This window comes from Pseudonaja textilis, chromosome 4, assembly GCF_049901715.1.
Source record: "Pseudonaja textilis isolate UNSWEBS1 chromosome 4, rPseTex1.2, whole genome shotgun sequence".
Classification (NCBI taxonomy): Eukaryota; Metazoa; Chordata; class Lepidosauria; order Squamata; family Elapidae; genus Pseudonaja; species Pseudonaja textilis.
Genome location: NC_141993.1, coordinates 42,471,994 through 42,490,860, shown reverse-complemented (window position 1 = coordinate 42,490,860; position 18,867 = coordinate 42,471,994). Strand labels below are relative to the sequence as shown.

At 33.8% G+C, this 18,867-nt stretch overlaps 1 protein-coding gene across 22 annotated transcripts in view; it reads left to right on the top strand.

Annotated features, from left to right (window-relative positions):
- TCF7L2 (transcription factor 7 like 2) overlaps positions 1–18,867 on the top strand; it is a 220,498-nt gene that overhangs the window by 73,363 nt on the left and 128,268 nt on the right. For all 22 annotated transcript variants that reach the window (XM_087932721.1, XM_087932724.1, XM_087932723.1 and 19 more), the window contains exon 4: positions 18,408–18,509. In XM_087932721.1, coding sequence (XP_087788847.1) covers positions 18,408–18,509 — 102 coding nt within the window. The remainder of the gene's footprint in view (positions 1–18,407; positions 18,510–18,867) is intronic.

The window sequence follows — 18,867 nt, the reverse complement described above, 5'->3', positions numbered from 1 at the left end:
AAAAAAAATATATATCTTAATTTGCATTTGGATGAGTGACACATTTTTTTTAAAGTGCTACTTTTATTTGCAGAATGGAATAAAAAGCTCAAATGATATCTACTGTATTGCAGGCAGGCATTTTGTTATAATAGTAATTAGATAATATGCTTCATTACATTCTATTTATGTAGAAGAGTTGTCAATTTGTATATTTTTCACATTATCAATACAATCACAGCCAAGAAAATAGTTACACTGAGAAGACAGTAGTCAGAGAAATTTCAGAAATCTAGGCTATGTCCTATATAAAATCAATAAATCTAGAATCTATTCTTGCAGTCCAAATTCTGATCATTTTCTTGATGTATTATTCCACATCTACATTTCTTCATTTCTTGTGTGTGTAGAACAATGAGAAAAGAAGTGGAGAAGCAGGTTTGATTGGTTTGGTTAGAACTCAAGAAAATGCTCAGGGCCCAGTTTTCCCATTTTAAAGAAATGAGCAGAATTTTCCTGTTTCTGACTTTGGTTATTGAGTCAGGCATATCAATATGCCTGCAAACACCACCCCTATTGGGAAGCTCTAATTCTTTTTCCAACCTAATTTTAAAGGCATTATTCAATTAAATAAATGGTAAGCCAGCATGCAGCAAAGCCCCAACTAAATATTCTTTTTATTTTCAGTGATGCTTCTGAGTTGACTATAACCCCGTGGTTTGTTTAGAAGGCTGTCCATCTTCCAAAGAAAGAGACAGAGAGAAACAGAAGGTAAAATGAGATGAAAAGGAATATATTGAAGGTTAGAGATGATGGAGGAAAGTAACCTTACCAGGCTGCTTCCTGATAAATGATTTTTATGACTGGTTACACCCATCAAAATAGCTGTTTTGTAAGAGCTCCTATTTACGCACTCCCAAAATTCCAAATGTGTTAGTAGTAGAAGTCTGTTGTGTTTCCTTTATAACTTGTTTTGTGTTTGTAGATCAAAAATAGCATAGACTCAGTGATAATGGTGTTATCTATTTTGAATGAGGTAGATATCAAGTTCAATATCTGCTATTTCTGCAGGAAAAAAAAACAGGCTATGGGGAAATATATGACAGCAGGTGATGCAAATGACTGGTATGCTGGTACAAGTGAAGAGCAGACTACTACACTGATGCTATTAAAATTACTAGTGTAAATGGACTTGGAGAAAGCAATTTCCATATTTCTAAATAAAAACATATATTACCTATAATTTATTGCAATAATCACTTTACCTCACCTTTTCCCAATCTATTGCTGACTCTATATCCACTATTTCAATAATCTAATTGTTGGCTATATTGGCCAGAAAGTCTGGCTGATCTTTTTATCTATGGAAATTTTTTCAGCATCCTGTGCATATCAAATGCTGGCAATATTCAAAGTTTCTTTGTCTCTTCTTGATATACAAGTAGCAAGGTAGTTTCTTTAATAATGTTGGTTTTTTTATTTGTACTGACTGGAATAAACCAGATGTTTACAAGATAACTTAAATTATATCTCATGGATAGCACTTAACTCTCTAAGAGTGGTATTCAGAAAAAGGATGCTGCTCATTTCCGTTCTCATCCCATTAGCAGGATTTTCAAAAAAATAATGTTGAAAACAGATTATTAAATTTTTGAATATATTGTACTGAAACCTGACAAAATAACATAAGGACACAAGAGATTGTGTTGACAAGAGTTTGTTTCCAACAGTCATTGAAGCTAACTGAATCCCAAGGCATTGCCTAAGTAATAATCTTTGTTACACATATCAGTGGTTCACTAACTTTATATAAGATTAAACAACCCGCTCCCTCCCTCCCTCAACAAATGCCAATAATAAGTCAATATGTACTTCCCTAAATAGGTAAACAGAATGATCATGAGCAGGCATCCTTCCTTCCCTTCTTCTTCCTTTCCTCCATTTTCTTTATTTATTTCCTTATACTTTACTAATTTTCAGTCCCTGAAGTATACAATTCTGTCATTACCTTAGAAGAATTCACATTTCCTGCTGGCTTCCCCACTGACTTGGGGAAAGCCTGTAGGAAACATTGGAAATGGCAGTTACATGACTGCAGCTGAGTGCAGCAGCACTGAATTTCAATTTCAATTCAATAGGAAACATGACCCCTGTATTTTAACATTTTGTAAGTTAGCCCATTTAAGGTATGTTTATTCACAAAGAGCTGTCCTATGAACTATATGGCTTTGCCCAATTGAAGGTTGGGCAGCATAAGAGACGGAGACAAACAGTCATAAGAGTTTTAGCAGTATACAGGTAGTGCACAATGCAATGATTTTGTGCACCAAAGTGTGCACCAAATTGAATTCTGCTTTCCATCGCTTTAAAATAACCCGAATAGGATTCTTACCTCCCATTCCCAATTTTGGAATTTGGATTTATTTGTGAAACAAGGGGAAATTATATTCTTTTAAATTCATGTTCAAGTTTTATTTTATACCAGATAGATGGTTATTAATCTTTCTTTATGCATCATCTAAGAAATTGTATCCCCTGCTTGAACATGGAAATGTTCTGTGGATTCTCATAAAATATGAGATTATAGCATGTGATAAGATTGGAGACATTGCTTTACTGACTGCTCAGTAAATACATTGGTGTCTCTTCGATGTGCCCTGAGGCAATGAAACCTGAGGCCTGCCCACATCTTGAGTTCTACTTTCCTGCTTGCAAAGTGCCTCTGGCTAATAGAGCAGTCGATTTCCCCCTCCCTTTTCCTTTCCTCTGGCCTCCTAATAAAAATAAAAAGATGTTTTTGTGTGTCTGTTTTCTTGTTGCTGCTTAAATAAAAAAGGGTGTATAGTTGATGTGAAACTCAACTCTTATAAATCCAGTTGTAAATCACATTAAAAGTTAATATATTTCATTGACAAAATATTTTAAAGTTAATGCACTTGATTTAGTGCATGCATCTATTTTAAGTGAGAAACAAATGTGCAGCAATGGCTCATGTGCAGAGAATACAGATTTGAAATTAGGGCCAATAGGACCTCATACTATTTCTTTGCTTTTGGTTTCTTAAGTAATCAGCTACTCCTTGCTGCTAGAAGTTAGCTGTGAAATACAAATTTTCTGCTTTCCTCCATTATTTAATTTTTTTTTTGCTGCAGATCTCAAACAAATCCAGAGGCAATGAAAATGGAAAAGTCAGTTTTAGCTGGATAATCCTTTACACTCTTGAACAATAATGAAATGCATGTACAGTTAAAGGAAAGAGTGACTGGATATTTGCAGATATGGAAAAGCAAGCAGTTTGTATGGGGAATATAATCAGCATTTTCTAGAACTGCTATGGATTTAATTAGTGATAACTGTATGTTAGATCCTTCAGAACACAAGAATCACTGCTAATCTCATTGTCATTAATTGCAAGACTTCCTTACTCTAGGGATCTACATTTTGTGTAAAGTAATTATATATGTTGCCAAGGAATGCTTTGTTCATTTGTGCTGAGGAAGTTGTTGAAAGAGAGATATCTTAAAGAGGGATTGTTTTTGCAAGTGTGGGAAGCTGTATAGACATTAGAAAGAGTAAAGTAGCGGAAGGAAGTGAATTAGATTAGAGATTACCTCTGCAAGGTAGGAAATACATGGCAGATCACGGAAATGCTGCAAATAAGAAGCAACAGAATCCAATAATATCTTGGATATGAGGAAAAGGGATCAATAAAAATGTTATAGTATAGCATGTTCTGTTGATCAAATGCATTCAAATGCAAATGCATTCAGTAATAGCTTGGTAATATAAGACCTATGATCTTTGCATTAGCAATAGCATTTAGCAATAGCATTTAGGCTTACATACCACATCACAGTGCTTTACAACCCTGTCTAAGCGATTTACAGAATCAACTCCCAACAATCTGGATCCTCATTTTACTGACCTCGGAAGTATGCAAAGCTGAGTCTACCTTAAGCTGGTGAGAATCGAATTGCTGGCAGTCGGCAAAATCAGCTTGCAATACTGCATCTAATCACTGCGCCATACGCTCTTCGGATTATTCAATATTACCTTTTGCCTTAGACCACTGCTTCGCAAACTTGAATAACTACCTGAAATTGAGTAAAAGTGATTTATCTTTGGATAAGACACATGATCCCTTTATCAAATCACAACAGAGACATTTAACTAAGGACTTTCTCATAAGTGGTTTTTGGGTGTTGTGAAATTTGCAACAACTTAAGCACTACCTTAAGAGGTATTTTTAGATTAAATGTACTGCATTCCCTTATGTGATGTACAATATTTGCTGTACTCTTTGTGTATTCAAATTCAATATATTTGCATATTGTGGCTATTTGTCCACATCTAACTCCCAACTTCTATGCTGAGCATGAGAAATAGGGTATATTATAAGTTAGTCAGTCTGTCTATCTAGATTTACATGCAGCTCAGCTCCCAATGACTATGGGTGGCTCATAACAACTAAAAAAAATTACAGTAAAAGAAAAGGAAGGAGAGAGAAAGAAAGAAACAGATCTCATAAACAGCCTTATGTGATTTGAATTACAGTCTGAATTACATGGAACCTGGATTGTAAACAATTTTCTGCTTCCAGTTCAGCATAAAAAGTTGTGAGATGAAGATAATACCGTATAATAGAACAATATGGGAAATTTCTTGATGAGATGCAGCCAATATATATGTAATTGTCCAATAATGTACAAATAAATGTCTTCTATATTCTAGATTCATTAAGCGCAACTGAATCTTTAAAAAATCATTTTGGTGCTTTGTCAAGACCTTTATTTACAGTGTTTGAGACAGAAAATTAAAACCATCAGTTGAAAGCACCATACATTTGAAAGTTATTTAGAGTAGACTTTTTTTTAAAAAAAAATCACAATACTTGCATACGTTTATTCAACACATAGGCATTTGTATAGATTTTCCCCCAATCAAGATCTGTTTTCAGGATGTGGAGATAATTGGTAGAATTCTCAATAGAATATTGTCTGGATATTATTTTTTAGATCTATTAACATAAAAATTATTTAGTAAAAGTTCATATTATATTTGTGCATGTTGGGAAGGGAAAGCTAAATATCATCACCAAGAAATACAGTCATTTGCTATTTATTATTAAATTAGTTTGCTGCCTGACTCCCAATAACTTAAAGAAAAACATTAAAAAAATACAATCCAAAAATAAGAAATAAAAGCAGAATAGAAATGGATTGAAACATAAAAAAAGAATTCAAGATGCCTTCAATCACCATCCCTAATAACCCGAGAGAGAAGAACAACTTTGAAAGCCCCTTTGAAACCCCAATAGGAACTTCATTCCAGAGTGCAAGCAGTGCTATAGAGCAGGGCTCTCCAACCTTGGCAACTTTAAGCTTGGAGGATTTCATCTCCCAGAAATCTGGGAGTTGAAGTCCACCAGGCTTAAAGTTGCTAAGGTTGGAGATCCCTGCTATAGATAAGGTATCCTTTGAAGGGGAGGGGCACATGATTTCATTGAGGAAACCTGGAGCACACCAACCCTGCAGAATTGCCAAACAGACAATATGGGAGACAGGCAGTCCCAGGCCTATTACACACAGGGCTGTATAGGTGACAATTGGCACCTTGAATAACACCTGGAAGCAAACTGGCACCCAGTGTAGCTCACAAAGTAGAAGTCTTACATCGGCATATTGAGACATGTGCATTTATGTGTGAGTGTCTCTTTATATATGTATGTTTGTGTGTGTGTATATTCATTTATTCAGGAGTGAGTTAAAGTAATATGTTAGGGACAGAACCTATAAAAAGCATGTGGTAGGAGGAGGAGTTACAGTTTTGTACTGCTTTGATAAATATTAAACTTCACAGAGAGCTATCATGGAATGGTTGGTGCCTAAGAGACTTTTCTATGAATTGAAAGTGCTCGCTTTGATTTTTATCCCTGCAGTGAACTCAATAACTGATCATAGATCAGCAACTTCTTATTTCTCAGCCTCCGTGGCCCAGAGATAATAACATCAGCCTCTTTTACTGGTAGGTTTTAAAAATTAGAATGTGCAAATGTCTTAGAAATGGATAGAACAAGACTGCTCTATTGCAAAGTTTCTCTTATTTAATTTAAGATGTGAGCAGATGTGTTCTGGTAGGAATTATTATTATTTGTATCATGCTATCATATTTACAATTTCTGAGTTTTATAATGAACTAATATTTTTTTTATTTCCTGGTGCAGCTTATTGAAAGCCCTTATCAACCTTCGTCTGGTTTCTTTGTAAAGTGAGATTACAGGTCCCATAATTTGCAGTTTTTACAACTGAATCCTTCCTTTTGCGTCTGGTTGTGATTAATCCAAGTGTAGTTGATAAAACTGGCTTGATCTGAATGTGGCTAAAAGCAATATGGCAATATGTTGGTTAATGAGAGCCTGTGGCTCAACCAGAAAGGAGCTCATGGGATAAGAAAACAATGACCTGAGGAATACCAGGAGCAGTATTGACAATCAAGCTAAGGAACTTTAAATGTAGTGGTTCAGTAGGCATGTTTGGAATTTGGACAATTTCAACTGACTATCACAATGGGCAGAATGTGCCCATTTGTGAAGTAGTTGTAATAATAGACATGATATGTTATTTACAGAAGGCAAAGTAGTTAGATTAAAAGAGAAAAAAATCCACAGGGCAGAAAAGATAGATATCAATGCCAGAGAAAGCAAATCACATGCATTTTTACATGCAAAAGCCTTCACAAGTTATGTAATACAGAGTAACTCTTATGCAAACTTTTCATTTTCAGTCTTAATTAATTAATTAGATTTTTATCCTGCCTTCATTATTTTATAAGTAATTCAGATATCATAGTCTCTTCTCTTCCTTCCCCCACCCCAACAAAAACATGAGGTGATTGAGCTGAGAGAGTTTAACTGGCCTAATGTCACCCAGTTAGCTTTCATTCATTAGCTTGGGACTACAACTCACAGCCTCCTGGCTTCTAGTCCAGCACCTTAAGGATTACACAAATTGGTCTTCCATTTCTTGCCATTTTTCTTTAACAATTAAGTATTTCTCAACCACTGAGCAAGTCCAGTGCAGCATAAAGATGTTAATGGTGATAATATTGGCACATCATTTTCTTTTCAGTTCAAGTTTACCATAGAACCTCCCAAATATATTTTTTAAAAACCTTTAATTAGAAACAAACTATTAATAATGCTTTATTGTATCTTTTTTAAAAAATTACATTATATCTGCAAGCATAGTGGTGCTTATTTTCCAGTATTATGATTTCCCTGCTGATAAAGGCTCCAGTAATTTAATCAGACAATACACAACATGTTTGGACTCACAAAACATTATCTGTTTCATCTTGAAGCTCCGTTTATTTTATTTGATAAACACACTAGTTATGAGTTTATTGCAGTTTGGAGTACTTCTGCACAGCTAAATAGTTTTCATTTTAATTTGAATGTGATTAAGTAGTTATTTTAAGTAAAAGTTACTTTAAAATAAACATATATTACAGTTCCATTTCTATTTTGTATATGTATGTATGTGTTTACACTGCTGCATTTGTATAATGACAAATGTGAGCCATAGCCAGTTGCATTTCCTACTTCTAGAAACCACAGACCCTTAAATAAAAATTGGTATCAAAAGTAACTTTGTGGGTTAGTTATTTTAAAAAACACAAACTATGCTTAGTAACAAATGATCACTTTAAGTTATTTAAAGATTGTAATAGTCCAGTGGTTCCTCGGACTTCCTCTTTGTTGATGCCTGGAGGCTAAGAGTGTTTGGTCCTCAGAAAGAGATTATGGGATAGTAGAATTGGTGGGCATGGCTTGGTGGTTTGGATGCCTGTGGTGCTGTTTTGTCTACTGGGAAAATTGTGGTGAGAACTTCTCAAGAGTTAACATGCTAAGAATTCTTCAGTCTGGTTATGAGAGAGAAACTATCCCATTGCTTTCTGCCCCACACCCAGTCACACTCTATGAGTATCTTTCTCATTCAGTACCACAGCTATTTGGCACAGTGAGCAAAATGCCCGCAAGACTTGAAATATTAAGGAGTCCAAATTATGCTGCTTAATGTTTTGCTCTCTATTTGCTTATGACATCTGCAGCGTTCTAAGTCTGCAAAATGTCACTGTTGCTTTTTTAAAAAAGATACCATGTCTTGTGTTTTGAATAATACTTCAATAAAGCTGCACTCCTTTTTTACAGTATTGGAGTTTTGCCAGCTTTTGCATCAAATACTAATAACATTTCTGTTAATCTTGATGTTAAAATACTATAAAGTTGATTTGCGTCCATTACTAACATCAGATCTCTTATTCAGTAAAACAGCAGTACATAGCTGTATATTTTGTATTTTTGACTGAATATATCTTATGAACTGCTTTTTAATTTTAAAAATATCTTCCTTGGCAATAATCAATCCATGTTTGGAAAATTCAATGCCCTATCAAAATTCCTTCTGCTTTTTATCATTTTGACATGTTAGTTAGATTCCTGCACATATATACCCAGTAACTTTTCTCTATCAACTGTTGTTTCCCCCACTTCATCCTTATAGCATATTATATCCTAAATATGTATTGATCCAAATCAAATGTTTTTATTTGTATGAATTTGGAGGAATAACAATGGATTTATGGTGACCTGTAAAACCATTAAATTCTGTTTTGCTTTGCTTTTGATGACTTTTTATAAATCTTGTCTTTTCCCCTGCGGGTTACTTTTATTTCTTTGAATTATTTTTCTTTTAAAAAAGGTATTGTAAAAGAATATACATGATTGGCTGAGGGAATTTGTAGGCCCAGTATTGAGTAATTGAATTAGACATTTGTAATGTCCTCACAAATCACAAGTGTTTAAAAGTGTTCAGTCTTTGTGTGAGGGGATTTCAGCTTTCATATTTTCCTTTTTGTAATAGATATTTGTAACAGCTTATAAATTTAAAGGAAAATGGGTGCAGGAAATTTTGCTGGCCTTTGTTTCATAACCAAATCACTTTACATCTAATGAGGGCATTTATGGAGAATCATTGCTCCTACCCACCCCTGCCTTAGGCATGAAAACTGGCTGGGTGACTTTGGGCTCTATCTCAACCCACAATGTCAGGCTCAGGTGACAAGCCGGTCAGTCATTTCCTGTTGCAACCAGTGGAACACCACTCAACTGATCTGCATAAAAAAAGCGGTGCTTGCATTGTGAGAAAAAAGTTAGGAGGAAAAAAACCCACCCTATTTCTCTCTTTCTTTCTTCATTTTTAAAAGAAATAAAAAATTACAACAAAAATGCATAAAATTCAGTAAAAGGATTGTAAGTAAGTTTGCAGCAAAAAGGTTTTGGCTGGGACTTGACTACATTCTATTCTGATCCTTTCCTTTTTAACTGAAATATTTTTTAAAGTTAAAACATGCCACTTTCCATCCTGTTCCAAGCACCAGGGGAAAATGTATACTTAGACTTAATTTTTATTTAGCATGCAAGATTGAGAGACCCAAGAAGCATAAAATAACAACCCCCTGTTACTGAGAATCTCCAAATAGAGAGAAAGCCACAAAGAATATGAAAGGGAAAATTCTGGGTTTTCTTGGGAGTACCTTTTACAAATTCATTCAATTTTCTCATTTCTTAAAAAACGATAAATAATATATTTATACAATGTGAGTTAAATACTGGTTTATCTTTTTTTAACATATAGTCCCCTAATCAGTTTCTCTAGAAATATATCAGCTAAAATGCCAGAAAGTTATCTTAATCTTTCATTTATCCAGTAATATTTCTGTTTGTAACATAGTTATATAAATTTAATAATTATAAAACAGATTCTCCAAAAACTTTAAAATTAAAAATTATTCATGTTAAAATTTGTAACTGAAAGGTGTTCATCAACTCATATACCTCCCCGATTTGGTAATGAAGTACATTGCTGTGATAATGTTGCCATAGGATTTTACTGGGATTCAATAACATCATGGATTTTTTTTTCTTTTTGATAAATGTTAATCACAACATTTTTTTAAAACCTCTTTTGGATTCCAAAACTAGATATGCAAATGGATGCACGGAAAAAATGAGTTAAAAGTTTATGCATCTGGAGGATCACATGAATTTTTTTCTCAGCAATTTTCTGCAGCTACTATACTGTTAACAAATGATTATCTTTTATAAATAAGGATTTGAAGAAATATGCTTGCCAAAACTTTAGGTTATCTGTTGGTTATCTTTCATTGGCATGTATGGAAAATGAGAATTAGATTAATCCTTCCTATTTCCTCCCTGTCACCTGTGGGTTTAGCAAGATCTGCAAGCCACATAGTTTTCATCAAGTCAGCAACCTGCCCATTTTGTATTCCTGATCTAAGTGAGTTTATATACTTATTCCATTGGTCTGCTAAAGGCTTCTGCATTGTGAGTGAAATCAATACTTTTGCAGCTCTGGCAAGAAGGAAGATAAGGAGTAAAAATCTCTAATGGCTTGTGGGTTTTTTCCTTTAATAATGGTGTTAAATAAGAATAGATTTCTAAATTTAGAAATTATCCCAAATATTCTTTGCATACCTATGTGATTCTCCAGATGCATGAAATTTTAACTCATTTTCCCTGCATCCATTTGCACATCTAGCCCTGAGATAGGGATTAGAATATTTAGCAATCATATACAAAAGGAATTATATTTGTGAACTCTACGCAATTTGAGGTTGAGGTTGAGCTAATGTGATGTAAAGATAAAATGAAGAGCTAGATTAGATCTGAGCTGTGGAAACTGTGATTTTCACGAACCATTCTTTCTTAATTTTTTAGTCTACCCCATAGCATTCTTGTGGGAAAAAAGGGGCTCCTTCATTCCTTGAGAAAAACTTGCAACAAATACAATATGATATTACAAACTGTGTAAAGAGTATTGCTTTCTATCCCAATATTCATTCTTGAATCTTGGATTGATAGAGTCAATCAGGCCAAAGCCAGAGTTTTTAAAAACACAAATTGAATTTCCTATTATTCCTGGGATGCTCATTGAAAATCGGGATGCTAATACTAAAATAAAATTTATATTAATTCTGCCTCCAAATTTCCTTTATAGCAGCTTAGAAGTTAAAGGATTTCCTGCTCTCATTTGCATTTAGAATTTCTCACTCTACAGTGTTTCTCAATTTTAAGGTGTGTGGACTTGGCTGAGAAGAGTTGAAGTCCACAGATCCTAGCTGCTAAGGTTGAGAAATACTGCTGTGTTTCTCACAGGAAACTCTATCACTGTTACTTTTGTCCTGTTGAAAATATTACATGTAAACATATTTTTGCTGTAGTTGTAAACCTAAAAAGACAATGGAACATGTACATCCTTCTATAATCAGTTTTGAATGCAATGTTTCCTCTGCAAACAAGAAATCTAATGTCGAAGTTCTGGTTTGAAGGGCTTCGGTGACAGACAGAAATCCACGATCATGCGAGGTTTCTGTCTGGGCTCGCCGCTGGAAGGCCCCAAGCCGGCTGGTTTCGGGGCTAAGCCACTCCGTAGAGGTGGTGAAGAGGGGGGAGACTGCCAGCAGGGTTGAGGAGAGCCGCATCTCTCCTCAGCTGAGGGAGGAGACTGCCTGGAATTAAAAAGAATCTACAGTAAAACTTCAACAAGACTTCTAAAAAATACATTTTAACTGAAACTTTGCAACTAAATAGTAACCCCAGGAAGAGAAAATGAAAAAAAGAGCAAAACAGAAACAGCTTGTGTGTATTTAGATTATTTGGTGACCTTTGGATTCTTGGTTATTATATTTGAATGACTAAAATCAATCGGGTGGTTGTTTAAAAATTTATACAATGGCACCACTTCTGGATGAATTGGAAATGGAACTTTAAAAGTACAAAGAAGATGCACAAGCAGGGAAGGGTTCTTTTGGCTTCGTTTTTCAATTCTTAAAAATGGAGATTTGGAACTATGAGAAACAACAAGAAACGACTGCAAAACAAGAAGACTGGGGCAAAGAAGAAGCCATCTTTAATGAACAAGCAATTTTATGTGGGGAAGAAAAAGGAAAGGGGGGAAAGAGAATGGAGAATTTAAGACTTAAAAAAAAACAACCAAAGAAAAGAAAAATAATTCAAAAAATAAGTATAATACTGGAAAGCAACAGAAAAGGGGATTACAGAAGAGATAAATAGAGGTAGAGAGACAAGGCGGTAAAAAAGGGGAGAGAGAAGAAGAGAGGGAAGAAGGAAAGGAAAAGAAGTTACAAAGGACCAGAGCAAGTTATAGAGAAACAGGACCTATTTAGAGATAATGGGTGAAAATCTAATTGAAAAAGGGATTCTGTAAAGGTACATAAGATTGTATTGTTATATTAGTAATAGAAATAACTTTAGAAAATTGGAAACAACGTATGATTAAAATGAGGGATAAAATAGTGTAATTTAGTGAAATGTTTGTGAATAAAATAAGTGAAATAAAATAAATGAGAAAATTGAATTAGGAAGGAATGGGAACATTTTAATTAGTTAATGTTTTATAAAATATAAGTGAAGGGGGCGGGAATTAACTATGGAAAGCTTATAATTGTTCCCATAGAAGTATGATATTTAATTGAAAAGTAATGTTAAAGATGTTAAGACTTTAATGAATATTAATATTAATGATAGAATTGAATTGGAATGGAATGTTGTTTTAATTATATACATTTATAAAAAAAATTTCTTTTTTTTAAGAATACAGTGTGTATTTTAAGAATGTACCAAGCAGAATCCGAATGGAAGTTTAGTATTATATTGAATGTTACAACTTCAGAGAAAAGATATAAAGGCGTCATACTCCAATCAGTAACTACAGGAGAAATTTTGTTTAATGAGAAAAGATAATAGATAATTGAAACAGGACAGACAAAAAAATATAAATACAATGATTTGAATTGAGATGAGATTAAAATAAAATTGAGAAAATTAAAAGAGGGGAGAAACTATGCAAAAAATGTAAAATAGTAATAAGATATGGAATAGAATATAAAAATGAGCATGAACCTGAATTTGTGTCTGTACACAGAAATGTAACCCAGGATTACGCTACTTTCAAAAAAGATGTTTTATTTGTATTTTTTTTCTCTTTGTGAAAACTCAAATAAAATTAACAAAAAAAAAGAATTCTAATGTCAAAATTTATATGGCAGGTAAGAGACCAAGAATTAAACTGAAAGTGATGCAAGACACTAAAGAAAAAGGAAGATTTGGCTTGCCCTAATAGGAGTTATATTATTATGCAGCAACTCTAACATGGATAAAAGAATGGATTATGTTAAGGAATAAAAGATTGTTAAAACTAGAAGGTCATGATATTCAAATATGCTGGTATGCCTTCTTATGGTACAGAAAAGATACAGCACATAATTATTTCCAGAGACACTATTTAAGATAGGCACTGTTAACAGTTTGGAACAAAATCAAACATCAAAATTACATGAAAATATCTATTTGGCTTTCCACACTAGAAGCATTTATACATCCAAAATGATAAATATGGAGAAAATAGTAACTTGTAGAGATATACTGAATGAACAAGGAGTACTGAAAATTAGATTAGAACAAGTAGCACAAGGGGTAAATATAGAATAGTGGTCTTATTTACAGATACAATCAAGATACACACAAGATAGAAAAACATGGGGTATTAATAAAGCATTAACAATTCTTTATATTGTTAGAGACAGATGATAAATTAATAAAAATATTGTATAGATATTTATTAGAATATAAAATTGAGGAAGAATATATTAAAGAAACGATGGTGGCATGGGCAAAAAAATTCAGTTATGATATTGAATTGGCTAAATGACAGAAACTTTGGATCACAAATAAGAAAACAACATTGGCTACGGCTTATAAAGAAAATCTTTATAAGATGTTTTACAGGTGGCATCTTCCACCAGCAAGTCTTTGTAAAATGTTTAAAAATGTATCTCCAAATTGCTGGAAGTGTAAAGATGTACCAGGCACATTTTTTCACATGTGGTGGACCTGTAATGCTGCAAAAAATATTGGAGACTGACTCAAGCATGGATAGAACAAATGGTGGGAGAGTGTATACCATTTAAACCAGATTTTTTTCTTCTTGGAATAATATCAGAAAAATTTAAGAAGGAAATAATGTATCTAATACTACATGTATTGATGGCAGCTAGAATATTATATGCACAATTTTGGAAAAATGAAATCATACCTCCCGAAACAGAAATAATAAGAAAAATTGTGGCATGTGCAGAATTAGATAGGTTTAGAAATAAAAGACAAAGGAAAGTCTAAATATTATAAAACATATAATAAATTTTGTCAATAGTTATATAGTAGAAGACAAGGTCAAAATATTAGTTACTATTAGATTAATTAGTAATTAATATATTAAATAAGGAGATTATAAATGATGAAATAAAATGTATATATGTATGATAAGGATAAGTTGAATGTATTGTGTTGTATTCTCATAATTAAAATTAAAAATAAATTAAAAAGATTCAAATCCACATAAATCAGGAATATTATAGCAAAGAGTGTAGAATTACTCAATTATCCTGATGCTGTGGAATAGTCTTCCCTTTGAGATCTATAATAAATTAGAAGAGCTACAAAAAAAAAAAGAATTCTTTCTTCTTGTGTTTTCAGACTGATACCCTCCTTCTCCAACAATACGGCCTCCCCCAATAGGAAGTCCCAGCATGTTTTATAGGCATGAAATGAAATTAAGCCCCTCCCCCCAAATTAACGCCTATATTAAAACATGTGAAATGGGTGGAATGGTGGTGGGGCTTGCCATTAGGAAGTACTTTTGTTGCACACCCAGATATGGTGCTGCCTGCATTGACCCCGATACGAAGTGCCCCACCAACTCCGAGGTCAACATCCAAGCCATCACCCGCCCGCCCAAAGATGCAAGGGGGGGGGGAATTAAGTCACCCCCGAAAAGACAGCCTAGCCATTTTTTCGGGGCTCAAAAAAAACACAAAAACCCGGCCTTATTATATGAGAAACACGGTACTTAAAATAATGTCTTGATGATGGGCTTTTTACTTGGCAGTTTATTCCACTATGCAAGTAGTTGCAGGATTAGATTGCTGCTTCTTAATTCCAATAGTACATTTTTCTCTTTCCCCATTTTTTTTCTCCCATCTGGGTTAAGTTAACTTACTCAACAGCAGGACTGAATCTCATTTCCTTCACCAGTAATGTTATATAGGCAGTGATCTTGGCCTGCCCTAACATAATTGAAAATTACGTGTACTGTAGACTTGCAGTGCTAAAAAGTAGACTCATAAAAGTCTAGGGCTCAGGTAGCCTGTGGAGATTGGATTTGGCATACAATGAAGCTTTTATGTAAAATAAGAATTAGAAGCCACCACATTAATATTGTATTATGGTTCAAGTTTGAAGCTATTGAATAAAACAAGTGTTTTATTCTTTGTCAATAGATCTGGTGTTTTTTCAATTTAAACTGGATGAGGTAAAGCTGTAGAAGGGGTGAAATATCTGAGCGGATTCAGAAATATTCAAAATGCATCCTTTATGCTACTCTCCAAATGTTGGACTTTTTTGCACTTTCTAGTCAAAACACTCTGCATAGAAACATCTATTGTACTCATTCACTCCCTGCATAGAAACATCTCTTGCACCCCTAATGCTTATAAAGCTGCATTTTATATTAGTTAAAATAAACAGGGTTAAAAATATTAATAAAAACTATTTTGAAGCCTGTTTCTGAAAGGCAGGGGAAGGTCAAAATTGCTCTTATTTCTAGTAAAAGTGATATTAATGAAGCTGATTTGGGCTATGTGATTGTTTTTATGAGTAGCTCAAGATTAGAGCAATGGAATGTTCATTTGCTGCTATTGATGTCACCATACCATACGATACCTATTGAATAATTATATCATTGTAACCAGAATGACAATAAGTTACATGAAGAAAGTGCGGGTGAACTGGGATATTAATTGAAGGATAGTTTGAACCTGTAAAATCATTTTTATGCCACAAAGGTTTGCTGTAAAATACTAAATTTAACCATTTTTTAACTACAGGTTTTTAATATTTAATAAACAGGGGAAGGCTTTCTGTCTATTCTAGGACAAAAATAGCTTGTAATTCTGACTAGGGAATGCAAAATGTTTTGTAACTGAATTCTTAAAACTCAAAGCATCCCATTTTGATCAGTTATCAGTTTCTTGTTGGCAAATTGTGAAAATTATATTCTTGATATATTTGTAGAGTACCAGATTGAAAAAAATATGAAGTAAGATATCTAGTTGTAAGTGTTACAAGCTATTCTTGTAATGGCCACATAAAGGATTAAAATTCTCCAGAATTTACTGCCAAATTGTGTTTTGTGCTGTAATAAGAGAAAATTAATAAATATGTAGAAAGTGATCTTTTCAATTGAATTTAATTTACTTAAAAGCAATGTATAACTTCCTGAAAAAGATATACAACCCAGAGGTAGGAACAAAAACATTACACATGCAAACTAAGATTCTGTATTGGGGCAGATTTTAATCTAGATTTATCCTGGTTTGCTGATGAAATTTATTCACATTTTGGGCATGTACATCAGCATCACATATTAAAGTTTACTGGCAAAGTTCAGCAAAAGCTTTTGTCTTACTTGCATTGCAAACTCTCAATAAATTCAGCACATACTTTCTCAGCAACTTTGTAAATTCTGAAGCCTCTTGATTAACTTCGGGTAACAAGAACATGTCTTGGTTGTTATTGTTGGAAGGAGTGAGCTATACCTTATTCCTGCTTGTGCATCATGAATAGGATTGTTTACTGAGTGTCAGTTTCAGGCAAAACCAGCCACTTGGCTGGAAGGTTGCTTGTATGTCATGAAAGTGCATATTCACCAACAACCGATTCTTTTATTGCTCGTGCTGATGAGCAAGAATGAAATTGCTTGTCTAAATAAAATGTTGGCATTAGGTGATAGCATGGTACAGAGATTTATAATTCTCTGTGCTATATTTTTATAAGTGAGGTTGACCTCGTAATGATATAAATATTTTAGTAATCTACTTATAGCATTTCTTTTATTATTTTGTTACATTGCTATCATACTGTATTTCTAAGATGTTTTGCCCATTTTTTGCTAACCTGAGGGAAAGCCTCAGAAATAAATCAGAGAAAGTTTTTCTAGTACATTTTAGGAAGGTTTAATTTTAAAACAAAGCAAAGGCTGGAGTACGGCAAAGATTATTCAGAAATTGCATGAGATTATTTGCAGCAGATTTACATGCAGCACCCAATGGATTGCTGAGCATGTATGAACAAGTGGGAAGATTTCTAGAAGCATGAAAGCAAAATGCTTTACTGGGATTAGAAAAGAAATGGTGGTTACCCCTGCTTTTTCCTTGCAGTCTTTCTAAAATCCTGAACACAGCATAGTTTGTCAAGATAACTCTTAAAATAGAGTGATGAAAGATGATGCCACCTAAATTTGACAATCCTATTTTCTAATTCATAAGCCAAACCATTTATTCAATGACATAAGGCCTAAAACTAGAAATCAGATTCCTAAGCACACAAGACTGGTAACTACCTGAATTGCTTTCTTCCTTCAACTGTGCTTACAGTCTCCTGGCTTTCTCACTGTCCTTCCCATGGCTTTCTAATTTTCCCTTGTACTGATTTGGGAAATGGTTCCTTGATATCCCCAGTGACATGTGTGCAAGGTAATTCAAGGACCATTAGATTAATAAAAGTGTTTGGATAGCCAGTGTAATGCTGGCTGGGGAATTCTGGGAGTTGAAGTCCATATTTCTTGAAGTTGCCAACACTGGATTTAATGCACAATTAAAGGAATGAGTGAAAACTTTAGCATATGTTTACATAAGCCACACCCTTTTTAAAAAATGGTTTTTAAATATGAAATATCCATGGGTGTGTTACAGGTGCAAATTCTAAGATAAACTTTTAAAGGTCTAACTTTTCAATGATTGTATTTTATGGCAAATAATTATCAATATGGGATTACCGTTCCTTTTAGTAAGACAGCATAAATGGATCTTTCTGTTGTGAGATATACTGTAGGACTATTTCTGTTCTTGCAGTGATGGTAATCATCATTTGTCTTGCATTTTATTCCTTTCCATTCCTGGGCAACATCTTCTTTTTCCATATTTAGTCCTAAGATAATATAAAGTTTGCCTGTTTCTTCATTTCAACAAATATCCATGGGTAAACCCTGTAAACTGCCTAAAATACAGGAGTTTTAGGTAGTAAGAGAAAGTTTATAAATAAACAGTATGGAAATACTTGCGTACACCATCACTGTTAAACACTATCTTTTTAAAAAAAGTATTCGTTATGTTCATTGTTGTTGCATACCCTTTAGTTCTCTTTTACCATGTTACACAACATTTAATTGTCTATTTCCTTTCCTATCTGAAGTCTTTTTTTCTCCATTCAGTATCTCCAGATGAAATGGCCGTTGCTGGATGTCCAAGCAGGAAGCCTACAGAGCAGACAAGCCCTTAAAGATGCCAGGTCCCCATCTCCAGCTCACATTGTGGTGAGTCAATCAAAAAGGACTTCCTTTTGGGCACTTGAGGGAAAGCAATAGGGTTTTGCTGACCACTTCTCCTCTCAAATGCACCGATGATGAAACTGAGAGAATGTCACAATGTGCAATAGTCAACTTGTTAAAAAAATTTTCTTCATGTCTTATGGAAAGTGTAGACTTATTAAAATTAATTATGTAAGCAATTTTGCTGAGGCTGTAGGAAATTGCTGAAGGGTAAGAAACAGCTCATAAGCAACAGGAGTATGTGCTGTAAAAATGCTGGTATAGAATCTAAGAAATAGGAGTGCAAAAGTAATTTTATTTTTTAAAGTGTCTTTTTTGTGACATAGGAAACTGATAAGTACAT